Here is a 19,194-nt window from a genome sequence, read left to right on the forward strand (position 1 = left end):
ATAAAGCATCACCCACTCAGCAGCAATACTTACAGACACATTTCCACCTAATTACCACAAACTGTGTAGTGTAGCATAATTTCTATCAGATCAAGAATTAACAATTGTTTGTCTTTCTCCAAATCTCGAAAGAATATTTATCTAAGTTTATGAATTATTGTTACGTGTCCTTTTACATAGACGTTTTTTTTTTCTCCATAAAAACTAAATATAATGGGTTGACAGATGATAATATCTGTAGCATTTTTTTTCCCTAGCCGTTATAATCACATATGCCTTTTGTCAAGAATTAAATAGAAATTTCTAGGAAATTATGAGGAACGTTTCCAGGCAATTATTTGGTAAATACAGGGTCTTTTTAAATGTGTGTTTGTAGAGTCATTCAGTTTGGAATTTATTAGGTGCAGCAAGCTTTTGTTGGTTTGTTTTTTCAACTTTAATTCAACTGTGTGATGATTGTGGAAGACATAGTTTGTGGTGTTGTTAATTAACAACAGGAGTTTGCACTTGGTGTAACCCGATAAAAAAACTTTAGTTAAAGTTGTTCCTATATGAAAGTGGATGTTTCAGTGGTTCGATCCCCGCTCCCGGCTACATGTCGAAGTGTCCATGGGCAGGACACTGAACCCCAAGTTGCTCCCGGTGGGTCAGGTGAGCACTTTGCATGCCAGCCACCGCCATCGGTGTGAGTGTGTCTGTGAATTGGTGAATGGGAATCAACATTGTAAAGCGCTTTGGATAAAAGCGCTATATAAGCAACTATTTACCATTTACCATTTACCATTCATAAAGTTTGGGTCTTCTCTAATGCCGCGTTTGGTTAGATTCCTCTATCTATTTATATATGTATGTTCATATACTAAGAGGGTTGTGGTATCGGAAATAGGGCAAAATGTTGAGAGTGAGAATGGATTGGATTTCCAAAATGGCAGGTGCTTGTTTAAAAAAAGTTGAGAAGATGTGAAAACGTAAATTAAAAAGAGAATGCAAAGATTTGCAAATCTCGTCAACCCATATTTTAAAATATTAGCTCATTTTCACTTTGATGGCAGCAGCACATCTCAAAAAAAATTGGAACGGGGTCAACAAAAGGTCCAAACTGGATGCGCGTAATCTTCAGGGCCTCAGGTGGCAACGGTTAAAAACAGGCCTGATTCTCTACTGGACTTCACTGCATGGGCTCAGGAACACTTCCAGAAATCACTGTCTGTGAGCTGATCACTGTCAACAATAGCGCAACCTTTTTATTTGGATGTTTTTCTTAAAAGCTATTGTTACTTGTGTTCGTGATGAAAGCATGAGAAGCATCCCGGTTAAACTCTTCAAGAGAAACACGCTGACTCTCTGCATCTGTGCAGGTGCTGAGCCGTCTCCAGCACTGCTCGTAGCCAGCTGTTCCCGGAGGAGAGTCCGCAAATGCAGCAAAGAAGGCAAAGAGGCGGGAACCAAGTCAGAGGAGACGGCTCCAAAGATAAAAGGAAAACCTGGTCGCAAACCCAAACCCAAAGCAGGTAAGGCCAGTCTGTCGTTTCTCTCACTGGGGCTTGGGTTTAGAAGAATTACTACTAACCAAATGAATCTGTTAGAATTATTAAAGATAGAAAAGGTAACATTTCCCACAGGAGGTAAAAATATGGCTGGAGGTGCTTAAAATAAAACTAGTACACGCTGCATTAAGTACTGCCATCACTTTTGCCTTTGCCTTTCTCCTTCTGTGAGTAATTCCATGGGACTAGTAAAGGACATTTCACAAGAGCCAAATGTGTCATAAAAAGAGATGAATTTGACATTATTTGGCTCAGTGCTCATCATTTAAGTGCAGTGTGTTTCTCTCCCAAGTGCACTTACTTATCCTTTTAAGGCAATTGGAAACTTACTGCATTTATATTAATGAGTAGGAATAATTACAGATGTTCGCTCCCTGCGTTTATATTTTACCATATTTACGACAGAGGACCTTAAAAAGCTAAAATCAACAATACAAATAAAAAGGACAGAGGAAACAAAAATGGCTCAAAGGTTCAGAAATGAATCCCATTCAATCAAACTGCTTGCTTGTCCTGCCAGAACCTTCAGTCTGTTCGTCTAGTTATAATATATGTTGTAAGTCTGATTTGCTGATGCTGGCCTTGCTTCGACTGGGTAAGCAGTTCTTAAATTAAGCATTGTCATTCCAGACTGTCCCTGCTGATTTGTCTTCCATTTTCAGACAAAAAATGTCACGAAGCCACAAAATGAAAGTCCACCAGTATCCAGCATACGCAGTGTAAACCAACTCATGGCATAGTTTGGTAAATTGTGTTTTTGTTTTTTCCCCCCACAGAGACTTCCATAAACCCCGATGGCAGAGAGAAAGCGGATCCTCCACCATCCTCCACTCAGCCTGCAGAGAGACCCCCGGCTCCAGTGAAGCCTGCCCAAGACAGGACGTCCTCTGTCCAGAAAGCAGCTCAAGAGAAGCCTCGGCCTGCTTCCCGGCCGACTCTGGGAACTCAGACAAAACCTGGCCGCAAGAACTCCACTACATCCCCTGCAAGCAGCCCTACCCTCACCAGCCCAGGACAAAGAAAAGGCAGCTCAACCCAGTCTGCTGCTGGTAAACCCACCCGCGCTTCCCCACCCTCCCTCTACCCCTCCACCTATGGAAAAGTCCTGACTGTGGATCTGTATAGCGAACCCAACCTAAATTCGTATAACAACCAGCGCAGAGAAAGGGAGAATACCAGCAGTGTCAGTCCCACCACCACCAGGCCCATGTCCAGACCTGGTGTAGCAAAATTATCTGCTGTGCCAAAGCCAAGTTCTTCTTCCACAGCTAGACCTACCTCTGCCTCCACACCCAAATCCAAACCCTCGTCAGACCACCACAGCACGTCTAGACCAAGCCTCAGCTCTGGACTCCTACCCAACCCCATCTCTAGGCTGTCAACAGGCAAACCTAGCTCCTCCCTGACTCCAAGACCTTCTTCGTCATCTCTTTCATCATCTTCTGTCCCAAGACCCAAACTGAAGATGCCATCAGATCAGCTGCCCTCCAGCTCCAGCTCCAGGCCCAGCTCCATTTCCAGGACTAAGCCCAGCCCAGGACAAAGTGATCCAAGCTCGGCTGTGAGGCGCAAGCCCCTGTCTGCAGAGCCTCTCGTAAAGCTTGACCATGAAGGTGTCACTTCCCCCAAGACAAAGAAGACCAAGGCTCTGATGTTGCTAGAAGGTCGGGGGGTAAGACGAGATCACACCCCAATCGCCACAGCCTCGGCCAATCAGAAACTACTAAAGGCTAAAGTGAGGGGTCCAGATAGAGACCCCACGGAGAAAGAGTCAACGTACAAAGGCCCGACTCTGGCTAAGGAGAAGGGAGATGCTCGTGGAAGTAGTGCTAGAGGACAGGAGATGGACACTGGAGAGGAGAAATGTAAAAAGGAAGAAAGAAAGGAGGTGGAAAAAAGAGAGGATAGGAACATGAAGGAGGAATCTCAGAGTAGCAGCAGCTCAGAATCGGAAGAAGAAGGGGATAAAGGGAAGATTAAGAAAAAGAAGAAATGTACTTCAAGCTGCTCTTCCTCCTCTTCCTCGTGCTCTGGTTCATCATCCTCGTCTTCATCTTCTTCTTCCTCATCATCCTCTTCTTCTACTGATGACTCCTCTTGCAGCTCAGATGAAGAGAGGACTCCTACCCCTCCACCAGGCCCTCTGTCCTCCCCTCTAGCGCAGGACAAAACTAAAAAAGAGGCAAAAGAAGACGAGGAAGAAGAGGAGTTGAAAGAGGTTGAGGTAAAAGTGGAGGACGAAGAACTGTGTCTGCCCTCACAGTCTCCCACCTCTTCAACCTCTCTGCCATCTGCCGCCCCTGCTAAACCTGGTAAGCCACCCAGTGGCAAGGGCTCTGGGCAAAGGGGTCGCCCTCCAAAACCGAAGCCCAGCGGAGGAGAGGGGAAAGTGGGGAGACCAAAGCGCAGAGAGGGAGTCCACCTCCCCACCACCAAGGAGCTGGCTAAACGTCAGAGGCTTCCCAGTGTGGAGAACAGGCCCAAAATTTCTGCTTTCCTTCCAGCCAGACAGCTCTGGAAGTGGTTTGGGAAACCCACTCAGGTGTGGAGAGAATTCACAATTCGTAGCAAAATACATGGTTGTTATTATTAATAAACGTCTTCTGATTTTGTTGAAAAAGTCTCCGACTCTCTGAGCAGTGTTCTTGACCAGTGTTCTTCTAACTCCTCCAGAGACGCGGCATGAAAGGCAAGGCCAAAAAGCTCTTCTATAAGGCCATTGTCCGCGGACGAGAAATGATTCGTATCGGAGATTGTGCCGTGTTCCTGTCTGCCGGTCGGCCCAACCTGCCTTTCATCGGCCGCATCCAGAGCATGTGGGAATCCTGGGGCAGCAACATGGTGGTCAGGGTTAACTGGTTCTATCATCCAGAGGAGACCAACCCTGGCAAGAAGCTCACCGACAAGAAAGTAAGAATGCTGCTGAAGGTGGGGACACACCTAAAGACCGATGAGCTTATCATGAAGGGTATTTAGTGATGATCGGGTCTATTCCAGTCTGAGTCAGTCGGTGCTGCCAGTCAAACAGAGCGAATAATAAAATGTGGGATGCATAAACCTCTTAAGTCACAACCAAGTGAGACAGACACTAGCTTTACTGTGAACTAACAGAAATGAAGGCTTGCTGTCGTAACTGGCAGGTTCAGTTTACAGTGTGTGATGAGTTGTATGCTGCTTCCAGCTCGTCGCACAAACGTCTTCGAGGGAATGGAAACTTAGTGTTAATCTAGGTTTTCAGCAGCCATCCCCGCTGTAAGGAGGCCAAGAGATCCATTAAGTTATTAAAACGTTCAATCATTTTTCTCTCTTCATTCCTCAATAAAAATATAGTAATAGCGTATGATTGGTAGATATAATTTTAAAGATTGATTTCCCAATTCACTCATAGCCATTAAGTATACAACTAATTGTCTTTCCAGAACTGGGATCAGATGTGCGGCCAGTCTTTACCAGCAGCTCTGCAGTCATCTATCCACAGGAAAGACTTCATGGAGGTCCGAAAAATTATATATTATATTTTTTTAAAATTTTTTAAAGAATTTATTAGATTGATTTTTTTTTTTTTTTAAACTTGTGGTTTTCAGTTCTGATCTTCAGGCTTTCTGGTTTTTTATAGACTGATGGGAGCTTACACAGTACAAATAAAATTAGAGAGATAATATTCTAATTTACCCACAATCGCAAACAAAATAATAAAATATGATTTTATTTATATGATTTATTTCACTATTTATCAATTATCACTCCCCAGCATATTTTGTTTCTTATTCCTGTTTCTTGGAACACATCATTAAAAATGGGGCAAAATGAAACATTACATCCTTATTTAGTCTTTGAAGAACTGAAGATAAAATAATATTGACACGAGATTTGTATTTTCCATTTGTACCAGCTAGCGAACGTTGCCAGTGTTATATTTATGTTTAAATAAATATGAATAATATGCATCTAAAAGAAACACAAGACTGCTATTAGTTAGTTTGCTGTGTGACCTTTACATACGCTGACTGGTGTAGTTTATTAACTAGTGTTAGCTTCAACTAGGAAACTAGCCCAGAAAACTGGCCCTCAGGGTGTTTAGCTGTACAGACATGATGGGGAAGGTTCGGTTTTCGGGCTCCAGATAGCTGAATGCAGTCAGATCCCTCTGGAGGGGAGTTAAAATTCTATATCATTAACAATATATTAATTACTAGAATAAAACCCCGCTGTCGTGTTTTGCAGCGTGCTCTGTACCAGTCGTCTCACAGCGACGAGAACGACGTGCAGACCGTCAGCCACAAGTGCCTGGTGGTCAGTGTGGAGGAGTACGAGCAGATGACCCACACGCGCCGCTACGCGGACAGCGAGGACCTTTACTACTTGGCTGGCACGTACGAGCCCACCACCGGCATGATCTTCAATACCAACGGAGTTCCAGTCATCTGTTAAGCGAAGACACGCTACGAGTTGGCGAAAGCAAATCGTGAGCCGACTTGGCAGCTTCGGGACGCACTACAACTCGTACTCAGTCCGTGGTCTTTGCCACGTCTGATATTCACTCGCGATGGATTTTTCGTCGTGCGGGACTCTATGAGTTCACCTACTTTGATACCATGATACACTTCAAACAGACTGTCAGACAGCTTCTACTACTACAGAGACAGGAGACACTACAGACAGTATTAAAACAAATACGTCTCCAGAAACACTTTGCACACACACCAACTCCATTTACACATGCTGTTCGGCTTGCTGTGTTCACGGGAATCTTTTCAGAACGCAGAGCACTGCAGCCTCCTTTCACGTGTAAATATACCGCACATAAATACACATGACACATGCACAAACACGTGTAAATAATCGCCCTTGTGTAACAAACACACATGGTTATATAGAGGAAAATATGAGTGTTTTATTTTCATGTAATAGATTTATGTCAGAGTACTTTTTTCTAAAGAGGTAAACAGTCAAGAAGCTTTAATGAACTGTGAATGATGAGACAGGTGAGAGGCCGGTGTCTGTTTGCCCCATGTCCTGGACAGACACACGAACGCTGGTGGTCTGATGTTGTGATTATGATGTTGCTTTGGTGATGTTACAGTCATGTTACAGTCATATATAAATGTATCTTCAGAACAGCAGGAGCGACAGACGCAAAGGGGGATAAGAGATGCACAGACGCAGAAAATGTCCAACAGAGAGCACTTAAAAACACTTAGTCTATCCTTTATTTTAACCCCCGCAATTCCCCTTGACAATCCTAACTTGGGCAGGCAAACTGTCCACGTGCTACTAAAATGTTCAGACTCCCTCAGAGACTCAGGCTAAAGAGAGAGGAAGTATTAAAAACACTTTTGTATTTTCACCTTTGAATTTCCTTATTTTAAAGGAAGAATCCACCCGGAAACACTTAAACTCTAGGAAACACAAACAGCTGCTGTTAATGTGTCGTGTTGTTTGCCCATTTTGCACTGAGGCTAAACAACGTAACGGGGAGAAATGGATCTTACGAGACGCTGGGAAACGTGGGACAGCTGTTTTGTTAAGAAAAATGGGAAACCGGGCAAAGAAAAACCAGTAAATAGCAAAGCAACTCTGAATGTACTGAACAAGACAGGCTGATGTGATAACAGTGTACGAGTCTTATAGGGTGGATTTTTCCCTCATTTCTTTTTTTTTTTTTCTTTAAGTGTTTTCAAGGTTAGAAACACTGCAATCAGTCCAAGATGCATCGAGGTCATGTCACTGATACACAGTGTGAAGCTGCCAGCACTGATTAGATCAACATAATTCAATTTTAACACTCATCTTTTGCAGTTTGGCTTCATTCGTTTATTTCAGCTGAAGTGTTCGCAACCTCTAAACGTCCTGTGTTAATGTATTTCATATTTCTTTTGCTTCGGCTGTTTTGTGCTCGTCCATTTCACCCTGTTATGATCATATTTCGCCCTTTCAAGCTGTCATCTTTGACATGAGTGCACTTTGAATGAGCTCCGCTGCAGAGGAGACTCTGACTGGGAGTCGTGTATGTCTTCCTAGAGTATTTACTAACCCCCTCCCACCCCTCTCGGTGCCTCTCCTCTGCATGCCAGCGATGCCCCTTCCTCGTTAAGACACAAACATCCACAGATGACCGTGTCCCCCTTTTTTTTTTTTACACGTTGTTCTTTTTCAGCTCTCCTAGCTGCTTGTGAATTTTTTCTATGTGCCTAGTTTAACTGTTTTTTAGAGACTGTTGAATGTTGTGCTCAGGGCTGTGAGTCTTTTAGGCGGCCTTAGTCTCCCAGGCTGCCAAATCTTTCCAGGTCCCAGTCTTGTCTCCCTACTCCCACCATCATTCTCAGCTCTTTAAGGTGCTGAGGAGTAATCAGATTCCCTTCCAGTCTGCTGACTGTGGGAAACATTTTAGGGAATTTAAACGACCTCCGTTCCTGAGCTCTGACCCCACTTAAGGCCCGTTCCCACTGAAAAGTGCCTGGTACTTTTCTTTCCCTGGAACTAAACTCCAGGATTTTCCCTGCTATAAAAGTCCCTTGAACATATTGTGATTTACATTTGCACAGCTTTGGTCAGATCAGGCAAATTAGCCTGCTGACGTATCCAAAGTGCGACTGACGCTCATACGTGCAGTGGGTTTGTAAAAAAGGTGCAGCTTGGACTAATCAGTGACAGTCCCGCTGCAGGCCTCACCTCAATGGTTCCTGTGCCTTTACAAAGTACTAACCTTTACTAGGAGGCGAGTACTTTTGGGGGGTAAGAACTATGGCCCTAGGACAAAATTTAAACCCTGTTTTCTCTGGTTGAAACCCAGGTAGAAGAACTTTTCTCAAAAGGTTCCAGGTCCCCAGGAAAAGTTCCTGCGTGTGTAAACATGTGATTAATTACACTATTGTGTATAGTGGTTGTATCATATAAATCAGTATCTACAGTATACGCAGTATAATATATACTGTACTTATAGTGCATATCTGATTATCATGAATTTCTTGTCTGTTTGTTTCCCTCTGCTTTCCTGCAGAGGTTAAAGATTGTCTTGTTGATATTCAATAGGTTCAAAATGCTACTCTGTTGAGACCTTGTGGTTTTGTCCGATTTTATTTCTGATTTTATTAGATGCTATATTTTATGTCTGCGAGCGCTGGGATGGCCGCACGAAATCAGGTGGAAGACTCGAGGTGTGAATATTGATGTGACGTTTTCCCGGTAAATGACAAAAGACGTGCACCAGTATCATAGCATCTCAGCTCTAAAGTAAAATCGAAACACGATATCCACCCACTAAAGGAAAGTTCGAAAACGTGCTGCTACTATATTAGTATTGAAATGATCTTCACCAGGTACCAGTGGTTCTGTCTGCTATTTCTAAGATTGCTCATTTGATTATTGCGAGAAAATGTTATCTGCCAAAGCCCCACTGCTCATATGTTGGCTTCCTTCAGGTTGAAAGCAGAAGTTCCTAATATGTGAGTGACAGTTGATCAAAATGGATCAATGGTTGTTATCTGCTGTGGCAGCGTGATGGAGATGCAGGTCCTACCTGTGTTTGCATCGAACAAGTTAAAGTGGCCCCGTTATGAATGTCTGTTTACCCCTGGAGCCGCTAAAGCACTTTTTTTTTCTGTTTCTGTAGGTGTGTGTGTGTTTGTGTGTGTGTGTGTGAGAGGGATGGAGACCAAGAAGACCTCTTATCTCTTGGTCTTACACACAGATGCACACGCATACACGCCTTTTGTGAACCTGTGAGGTGTGTGTTATTGCCTTCCGATATCTATTTGCCCCATCCAAAGCCCAGCCTTAGGCCTTGAAACAGGGTCCAACACACACACACACACACACACACACACACACACACACACACACACACACACTAACATTTATTCCCCACATCGCCTTCATTTTCAACATTGTGTCATAAGTTTTAAGAGTCTGTATTTGTATATGTTGTTATTGTTTTTATCACCGTACGTGTGTTTCTATGTGTGATTTACTTTTCTCATTGATATTGGTTTTGCATGTTTCTGTCTTTTTTTTTGTCCTTTTTTTTTTTTTTTTTTTTTTTTTTTTTGGTCCCTTGCTTCCCCTCTCTGAACAATCGTCCACGCCTCTCAAGCAATACTGCTGACAGGCACTGGGAGCTAGCTGCTAGATAGAGAGAGAAAGGAATGGGAGAGAGAGCAAAAGAGAGAATGGGAGAGAGAGAGAGAGAGCGCGAGGTGGACTGGAGGCTGGTTCTTCGTCTGCTGTTCCTTCAGTATCGTTATCGTCCTGTTACAGAAAAAAAATTATTTTGAAAATAAATAGAAAAATCATCTAAGTTTTGTAAATGATCCTTCACTATCGAGGGGAAAAAAGCTATTAGAATATACTTTGTACACATGTCTAATCTTGTAAAAATGCAAAAAGAATACACTTTAGAGATAAATCTGAAACCTGATATATTCTGTCAACCTATACTGTATGTGTAAGGAACTTTTTCTTTTTTGATTTTTTTTCTTTTTTTTTTTTCAGAAAGCATCCACGTTTTATCAGTGTTTCTTTAATCTGTTTTAGCAACTCAATATTTTATAGTTAATCAATAAACAGATGGAACTGTACTCTGGGTGTTCGGTGAGTCTCTGGCATTTTAATCAAGCTGCTGAAAAACTTTCTTTGCCTTTGAATAGTTTTCTTCAGCTCGGTAATAAATGATGGCACTTAAAGTCTAACAGCACATCTTGACAAAGCATCTGAAAGACATTTTAAGGGAATAGTTTGTGAAGCACTTTCTTTCTTCTCCATTCTCGTTAGATTAATTAGTCAGGAAGCTTTGTTACACTCATAGCTCTTAGCTTTATGCTAAGTTAGCTTAGCTTAGCATAAAGACTAGAACCTCAGGGAAACGATTCCCGTGACTTTAGCCTCTTATTAATATATTTCACAGAAATTCAGGATTCCAGTGCATGTATGAAAGGGGAACTGGATCTGCTCACCTTTACCTCTAAAGCTAATTCAGGAGCAAAATTAGGAGTTTTAAATAAATACAAGAATACAGTTTTCAATGAAGATTATAGTTATAGTTATAGATTATAGCTCCTTTAAAAGTACTCAAACTCAGTACTTGCCTCAAAAGTTGTTACTACTCTTTCTAAAATTTACCCTAAATTCCAGTAATGCGCTAAGTTGATCCAACTGAGTTACATTCATTTATTTTCTTCTATTCGGAAATTTACCCTTTTGTTTGCAGCAATAAACAGCAAATAATGGGGGCTACAGACCAAGCTCAAACTAAAAATGAACTATTTGTTGTAAATTATTTTACACATATTTTCCAAACAGTGTCAAGACAAAAAAAATAATACATTTGAACTTTTAACCATGAGAAATGTGGAAAGTGAAAAATCTTAGCGTTAACAAACTTTGGATAAAGATATTTTTACCTGTTGCAAAAGTGGAGCAGCTAGAGCTGGTTTTACCAATTTCTGTACCACCAGTTGTTAATCGAGACTGATACCTCACTTTATTTATTTAGTATTTAACATTTAACAACTACGTTGGGGTTTAGTGTCTTGCTCAAGGACACTTCAACATGTGACAGGAGGAGCCGGGGATCGAACCAACAACTGCGACATATTTTGTGACCTTTGCAGAGAGCCGGGCTGTTTCTCGTGGCTAAGCTGAGCTAAGCTATGGTAACTAGCTCTAAGGCTTCATATTCACCATAAGGACTTGATCTTCTCCTCTAAGCCTCAACAAGAAAACGAACACCAGTGTTTCCCCACATGTTCTCAACCATCCTTTAAATACTTGATCTCCCCCATCAGCTCATCTCCTGCAGTTTTCACAGGCACCACACAAAGCAGCTCACTCGCCTGAATTATCTACTTTCACATTCTTATTGTATTTTCTTTCCTTTTGATGTTTGATTTCAGTTTTTGTGGACTGCCCCTTTAATCAACTGTGGACTCCATCAAGCCTCCATTTTGGCAGTCCAGTAATGAAGCTGCTGGTTGTGATAAAATGGAGGGAAGTTCAGGTTCCTCTGCAGTCCGAGCTGCAGACCTGACCACGGGAGACACATTTTTGCACCGCTCAACATTCACGGCTGCCCTCAAAGAGCTGGCAAGTGTGTGGGTGTGGTTGTGAATTATTGTGTGGCCATGTGTAATTAAATCGTTGCTGACATAAGCAGAGTGTGTGTCATTGTTTCACGGTGTGAGCAGCAGTCAGGGGTTCGGCCGCCTCCCCCCCCCCCCCCCCCAAAAGGACCAACATCGGCATAACATCAGAACCTGCAGAGAGCTGCTTGTGTAACACACACACATCCACACACACCACAGACTCGCTTTACACATACTCCTGTGGGTGTGTGAGTTTGCAGCCTTCTGATTGGCCAGCGCCACACAAACAGAGGGATTCTATTGGCTGGCCATTGGTTGCAGCTTGAACACAGGGAGCAGACGGAGCCGAGATGCAAGTGTGCAAATGTGTGTGTGTGTGTGTGTGTGTGTGTTAGTATATGTGCGAACTCATTACTGTGGAAACCCTGCCCCTCTCTATCTTTCTTTACTGTTTGTCTGTGTGGGTCGCACACACCGGTTTCCCAGGAGACAGGTATCTGAGACGAGGGGGCGTTCAAACACTGAGCACCAACAGTGGAGTCTCAGCTCTGTTTGTCCTTCAACTCCATCTTGTTGAAAACACAGAAGGAGGGATTTTGTATTTATCTTCAACTCCTCTCTCTCCTCCTTCCTTCTGTCTTTCCCACATCGTCTTGTTGTCCTCCTGGTTTATGCAGTAGGCTGTGAGGAAGTCTATACTGTGATAGACGTCAACCTGCAATATTTAGTGACAGCACAATCACAGGCGGTTTGCATGGACGGGTTTTGAGAAAATTAGGCCCTGGGCACACTCTCCCACCCCTTCTTAGTCTGTAGGCCCCAGCCTGAAATAGACACAACAGACTTTAGATGAGGCTTTCACATTGTTTGTGGTTCTTTAGTTTCTGTTTTTGATTGTCTTGTTTTTTTTTTAGTAGGTCATTTCTCACACACTCCTCCTGTTTGTGGTGATCGGGTCTTGTTTTTTGTCCCCTCGTGTCACTGTGTCTCAGCTTTATGTCATTTTTCTAGCTTCTTGTGGTAGGTGTGTGTCTCGTTTCCCTTATTTTTTAAACTATTTGTGGTCATTGTTTTCTTTAAGGCTTTTTGTCTCTTTTTGCTCATTTCTCAGCTGTTACTGGTGTTTTGGGAATCTGCTGGAATCTATCGGATCATTTTGCACCTTTGAACTGAGCTCTATGAATCTCAAACAAGAAATATTAACACGTCATGTTGTAATTCCTCCACAGCTACTTGCTCAGATACAATCCTGATGAAAACATGTACAGTAAAGCTTTAGTGCCATTGGTTGATGTTCAGGCTCCAGTTCTGTCTGATGCATGAATTGTGGAATAAATATAGAGCATGTTGCAAAAAGAGAACTGACTGAATATGAGGCTGAGATGGTAATGATTTATTATTTGACGTGTACTCATATTTTTGCCACATACAGTTTTGCAACAGTTGCAAGCAGTAAGATAATCTCCACAGGGGATGGATGTCACCTTCTCCTAACGTGTGAAACATGGAAATTTGCCACTCGGATATTTGTAAGCGAGCGGCACATCATCCAACCCTTGTAAAAGTTAAAAGAACAGATTTGTTCCCTGCAACATTCCCTGCAACTCATTTTGTACACGTGAAGACATGTGAGACATTAACCAGTAAACAACGGTGTGTTTAAGCCACAGCATCAGGAACAAAGTTGAGCCTTTTTGTTACAACAAACTTGATTGTAATAGTATATAATTCAACAGCTTTAACAGCAGAGTAAAAGAGCAAAAAGAAAATGTTTAAAGACGAGAGGGTCTGTGCAGTGTCCCACTCACTTCAATAATGTTCTAAAATTAAACCTCCATTTGTTCACTTGTTGGTTAATTGTCTTCAATGAATTTAAAATGAATAATTTACTAAGGCTTCAGTGCTAATAGTCCAGTTCCAAGAAGATACCACAGCTACCACTGTTTTCTCCTTTACTAATGTGCCAATCTTATTCTGACCGTTTAGCTCCATTTGACACATGCTGGTGCAGATTTAAACCCACAGAGGTAGAATGTCCTTCCATTTTAAGTAACAAAGTTTCACTTAATCCGTTTAAAAAACTCAAATATCTGATGAAAAACAGCAACTCTGCATGTTTGTATACTATATGGACATTGTGACTGTGTGTGTGTTTGTGTGTGTGTGTGTGTGTTCCCTGGTTTTTGATCAGTCTCTCACCCTTCACTGCATCTCTTGTGATAAGTTAGAATGTGAAATGATAACTGAGCCTTACAAATATTAGTTCAGAGTGCGATCCCACATGGAAGTGTGTGTGTGTGTGTGTGTGTGTGTGAGATGTACTGCATATCAATTAGCTATCCATTATTCATGCTGACAACGTAATGAATGAAACATCACAGTCTTTGTATTTCAGGCATGTTTACTTGTCTCCCTCTCACACACGCACACACACACACACACTCCCATGCACACACACAGCTGCTGTCCTGGGTATTTAGAGAGGATTGACAGTGTGAATGAAATCCCATTGTAGCTGTGAAGACGAGGTGATGCCAGCTGAATACCTGACAGCTCAACTCTGCCTGATCCTCCCATTGAAAGAGCAAGGACATCATTTCCACTGAGGACGGAAAGACATGATTTAGTCTTTAGAATTTCTCCAAACAGTGTCAGGTACTATGGTCCAGAAGGAGAAAAAATAGTGACAATACTGAAATACATGATCTGCTTTGCCTTTGATTGTATCAGTGTTAAATCTTGTTGGTGTTTGTCACCCAGGGTTTTGCCTCCCAGGCAACTCACAGGCTGCTCTTACTAATGTGATCTTTGAATTTGCCGGGGTTTGTGGGAAGCTCAGGAGGCACCGCTAGGGTTCCAAACAATACTATAACTCCAATTTAGAGAGAAAATCATTGAGATTATATTACAAAAAATATTTCTAAGGATGTAAATACAGTGTTTTGTATCAGTGAAATGAAATGTGTTTTTCACTGTAATGAAAATATAAATTAAAGGAAAATCTGCACCACACATGAAACTGGTTTAAGCATCTTTGACATCACTGATACAGTTCTCACCATTATATTACATTTAATTCTTATTAAATACCCTGTTCTTTCATTTTTAATGATTTGTTTGACGTTGTGAGTGAAAATATACTGAAACCTGAATCGGACTTATTGACTGGTTAATTTTGCCAGAAATTAACGCAGAAAAAAAGAAAACATAGTTAAATGCACATTTACAGCACAGTTAACAAAACTTAGTTAAAGAATCTTGTTAAAGATACTGTGGCTGCTGCGATGCCATAGGCTTCGGCTAAAAGTTAGCAGCTAAGCTTGTGTTAATATTCCCACTAAACGCAGCAATGAAATGTAATAAAAGTGGCTAAAAGGTCTGTTAACAGGAAAATGGAGCCAGCATATAGCACCGTACTAAAATACTCACCTGTCTACACACCTGTAGGTTATTTGTTGACTCATAGTCACCGCAACTGTATCCTGGTTGCAATTTATTTGCTATATGTGCGTGTGTGTGTGTGTGTGTGTTTGTAGAAAAATAAATTGCAATATTAACGACCTGATTGGCTTTATTACTTTGGCAGTAAGGTAAATTTAAATTTAAAATTTGTTGTTACTGTGGAACAGACTGCTTTTATCGATGAGACGTGTCTCTGCATGATGGGACTTATCGGGGGGGCTTCCTCTGTCTTTTTTGGACAATATCCTGTATTCTGGTGTCCTCTTATTTTTCCCATCTCGTTGCCCTAAAGCTTTATGTTTCAGCCATTGTTCTTCATCTTCTTTCTCTGCCACCTTCTTTTTTGCAGCCACGTAAACCACATCCTAAAAACCACTTTACATCTACATCTATGATTAAATACCCGACACTCTACAGTAAAAATAACACAATCACTACATTTAAGACTTTAGTGACATTGCACGGGGGGATTTGCGATGTACAGTCTGAGGTAAATGTGTGAGATGGGTATAATAAAACAAGTACAGATAACTAGGGCACTGGCCATTCTACCATTTCATATCTGATTTGCAGACGCATAGCTGTATGTATGTCATCCCATACTCCCCTCTAATCCACAGAGAACATAAGAAGTTTTTAGGGATGTGAAAATGCCACATGTAGCATTTTCATTATTTCTTCGAGCAAACAGTGATGTTCCAGAAAAGAAAACAGAAATGAAAAGCTTCCAGCAGAAACCCAATCGAGCTCCTTTTAGTATTTGCCTTGACCATGGATGGTATCTCTGTCCGAACTTTGACCGTGCGTTTGTGTGTTTGCCTGAAGGATATTGAAGGGGAAACTATTGAATGTTTGCTCGTGCCTCGGGGTTCTGAACCTGACCTGCCTACTTTACTTGAGTTTGCAGTTTGCAGCAGATAGTAAAAACGGTCATAAAAAGTTCTTTGTGCAAAGCATAAAATTATGAAAGCAGCTTAATATTACAGATTTAGTATGGCCTTAGGGTACTTATTATCCTGGCAAAATATACTTTATTTTATTGATTAGTTTTGCAATCTAACATGTAAAAACAAGGTCACAATCTGTGCTGATGGTGGTACAAATATTATAAGGCAGAGAAGAAGGAGTGAAGCTCATCATTTGTTCACTCGTACTGACACCTTACAATTCATTTTAGAGGATGTTTTGACCTTTAGACTTCAGTAACACTGAGAATTGAGAACAGACTGCCAGATGTTTTTTCACTCTTCCACCTCCTTTCCACCTCCTTCTTTTTCCTCCATCTTGCTCTTCCTCCTCCTCCTCTCTTCATCTCTACAATATGTGGAGCAGAATGACTAATGATCAGTTGCTCTGTCACACGCCTGAGACTTTCTTTCCCTGCAGCCATATCTAAAATTAGCGTGCGCATACACACACACACACACACACACACACACATACAAGAGGGGCAGCTTCACCAGAAGACTCTGACCTCTACAACACCTTAAACACAGCAGAAAATGTAATAAATCTAAATGATTCACCGTCCTGTCAGGGCTTGCGTGGCCTGAGCAGAGACACTGGCCCTGCAACAAAAGTCCCAGTGGTCAGAAGAAGAAGGCACATTTCTTTTGACAACAACCTTTCCTTCCTTCTCTGGAGCTCAGTGACACAGATGTGAAGCTAAATAAAGACACAACCTCTGATCCCTGAGCCAAACTCTCCACACCAGCAGCATGTGGACCTGACGTCCTCATGCTGCATAGTCCTTGATGTTGTTTTCTGAGCAGCAGCTCTCTCTGCTGGATAGTAGCAGCTAGTGCAGAGTCCTTCGTCGAATCTATTCAATTTCATGTGTTTATCTCTGCAGGGAGATGTCAGAGTTTGGCTGTTGCCACCTGCTGCTTGACTCCATACAACATACAACCATACAAAGTATATAATAAATCAGCCATTCATGCAGATGCAGGGGTCAAAAACATTACAGCCATTTGTAGTTTCTAATGTCCGTGCATTGATGTCTCAGGCGTCTTTTGGAAGACAACTGACAAACATGCTCATTTAATACCCACAAATTTGTAATTGTTTCGAAATGGAAAGGTGCTCTAGATAAACTGGAAAACACGATGTCCTCACATTCTCAAAGGTGGACAAATACAGTTCGACGTTTGGTGAAATAAGAATTAAAACTGATCATATTTTATTGATCATAATGCAACCGCAAGGGGGCACAAGCCAGTGTCTTCTTGTGCCAGTCCCAAGTCTGGATAAATGCAGAGGGTTGTGTTAGGAACTTTGAATGTTGGGACTATGCTGAGGTTGGAGCTGCCAGGCTGGAGGTCTAGAGGAAGACCAAAGAGAAGATTTATGGATGTAGTGAGAGAGGACATGAAGTTAGTTGGTGTGAGAGAAGAGGATGCAGAGGACAGGGTTAGATGGAGGCACATGATTCGCTGTGGTGACCCCTGAAAGGGAAAAGCCCAAAGGAAGAGAAGAAGAAGAAATTGTATTGATCATCTAAGATTTTGTCCCGGTGGTAACCAGACTATGTTACTGTAAAATACCATATATTATAAAAATGAGATAAACTACTTATTAAATCATGTTTATTTTGTGTTTTAACACCATTGCAAAGAGGACAAAAATCTAATCACTCCCTGTTCTGACGGACATAAAAGGTTCCCATCTAAATCATCTCTGCAAAAACACAAGAGCAGAAAGAACAACACACACCGGACAAATATTGAAACGGTTTATTGTACACTGCTGATACACTGGGCCAGTATCTTAAACAATAATCATGTAGCACATTTATAGTAAAACACAATGGAGGTTTGAAAGTGTTGTCAAATAAGTGATATTGTTTTCATCTAAATAGAGTTTTTGAGATTAAATCTTGAGTTAACTGGCTAAAGTTCATGTCCTGGCAGGTGTGGTCACAACATAATCTAAGTGCGGCTGTTGAAACTAAACATATTATTAGAATATGAGAAGTTTTTCAACCGTCATACAATATTGGAACCAACAGAACAGTAAAATTTAGCTCAGTAAATCCTTTTATTTTAACTAGAGCAGAACACTGTTAGACACTTTGTTTTTCACAAATATCATTTGGAAAATATATGATACAGTGGATATACATATACACATGATTTAGTATCTGTACAATCTTGTTATTTTTACACCATCTTGATATTTCACAGTGTTCAGTCTAAAATTGTCTGCGTGACTTAGTTTCAGAAGAAATTCTTTGCTGTTAGTGGTGAGAACAATGGGTTTTATAGCAGCCTGTGGCTGGTTTTAAAAAAGCAGAGGAAGTTACATAGCAGACTAAACATGTGCCTAAACATAAACATTTGACTCAGAAGATGTGATAAACGGCTATATTTAAAAACACTAAAATCCACTTTTTAAAATTAAAAAAACTCTTAAGTGTGTTTGCATGCAGCTGCACAGACCGTAAATATGGCACAGCCCTCACTTTGCCTCGATGCTCCACAGCTCACGCTGATCCTTCAGCTTCTTTTTTAAATATTGGATTTTTATTATTTAGCATAGGTTCACTGGCAGGACACTTCTCTTTTATAGCAACAAACATATCACATTCTCTGCTGGAAGCTGCCTCGTACAACCACAATCTGACGCGCTGGCCAGTGATCAAGATCACTTCTCTAAATCATCTCATGACCTCATGACCTCGTGCTCTACGTGTTTTAGTGAAGCTGCTCCTACGCAACGCAGGTCACTCTATATAAAAGCTGATGCATAAGTATGATGGGACAAATGATAAAAAAAAACATTCATATGGTATTAAAGTGGCAGTTAAAGTTTCACTGTGGCTGAAGTCTGCAGGATTGAGAAGTCGAGACTTAGACGAGAAGATTGATATCAGACGTGTGTACGATAAATATGAGGCTACCACTGGCAGGCAGCTAGCTGCTAGCGGTAGCTTGGAATAAAGACTGAAAATGGCGAACAGCTAATTAAGTCTACCTGCAATGTTTGTTATGTAACGAGGGACAGTGCCGTGTTTTTACAAACCTGCCTAAAATAATACACAAAACAGCAATGGTTCATATTTATTCGGCATTAACTGACTAAGCAAATTAAGCAAACAGATATAA

General features: G+C 41.5%; 1 protein-coding gene across 6 annotated transcripts in view; it reads left to right on the forward strand.

The window, feature by feature from the left end:
- Positions 1–10,123, forward strand: part of tnrc18 (trinucleotide repeat containing 18) — a 48,704-nt gene extending 38,581 nt beyond the window's left edge. For 5 of the 6 annotated variants that reach the window (XM_067478499.1, XM_067478498.1, XM_067478500.1 and 2 more), the window contains 5 exons: positions 1,359–1,511; positions 2,324–4,089; positions 4,221–4,457; positions 4,967–5,041; positions 5,772–10,123. In XM_067478499.1, the coding sequence (XP_067334600.1) occupies positions 1,359–1,511; positions 2,324–4,089; positions 4,221–4,457; positions 4,967–5,041; positions 5,772–5,978 (2,438 nt within the window). In that variant the 3' untranslated portion in view covers positions 5,979–10,123. The remainder of the gene's footprint in view (positions 1–1,358; positions 1,512–2,323; positions 4,090–4,220; positions 4,458–4,966; positions 5,042–5,771) is intronic. The other variant, XM_067478501.1, reaches the window with a different exon arrangement.
- The last annotated feature ends 9,071 nt before the right edge of the window (positions 10,124–19,194 follow it).

Source organism: Channa argus, chromosome 15 (assembly GCF_033026475.1).
Source record: "Channa argus isolate prfri chromosome 15, Channa argus male v1.0, whole genome shotgun sequence".
In the NCBI taxonomy this organism is placed as follows: Eukaryota; Metazoa; Chordata; class Actinopteri; order Anabantiformes; family Channidae; genus Channa; species Channa argus.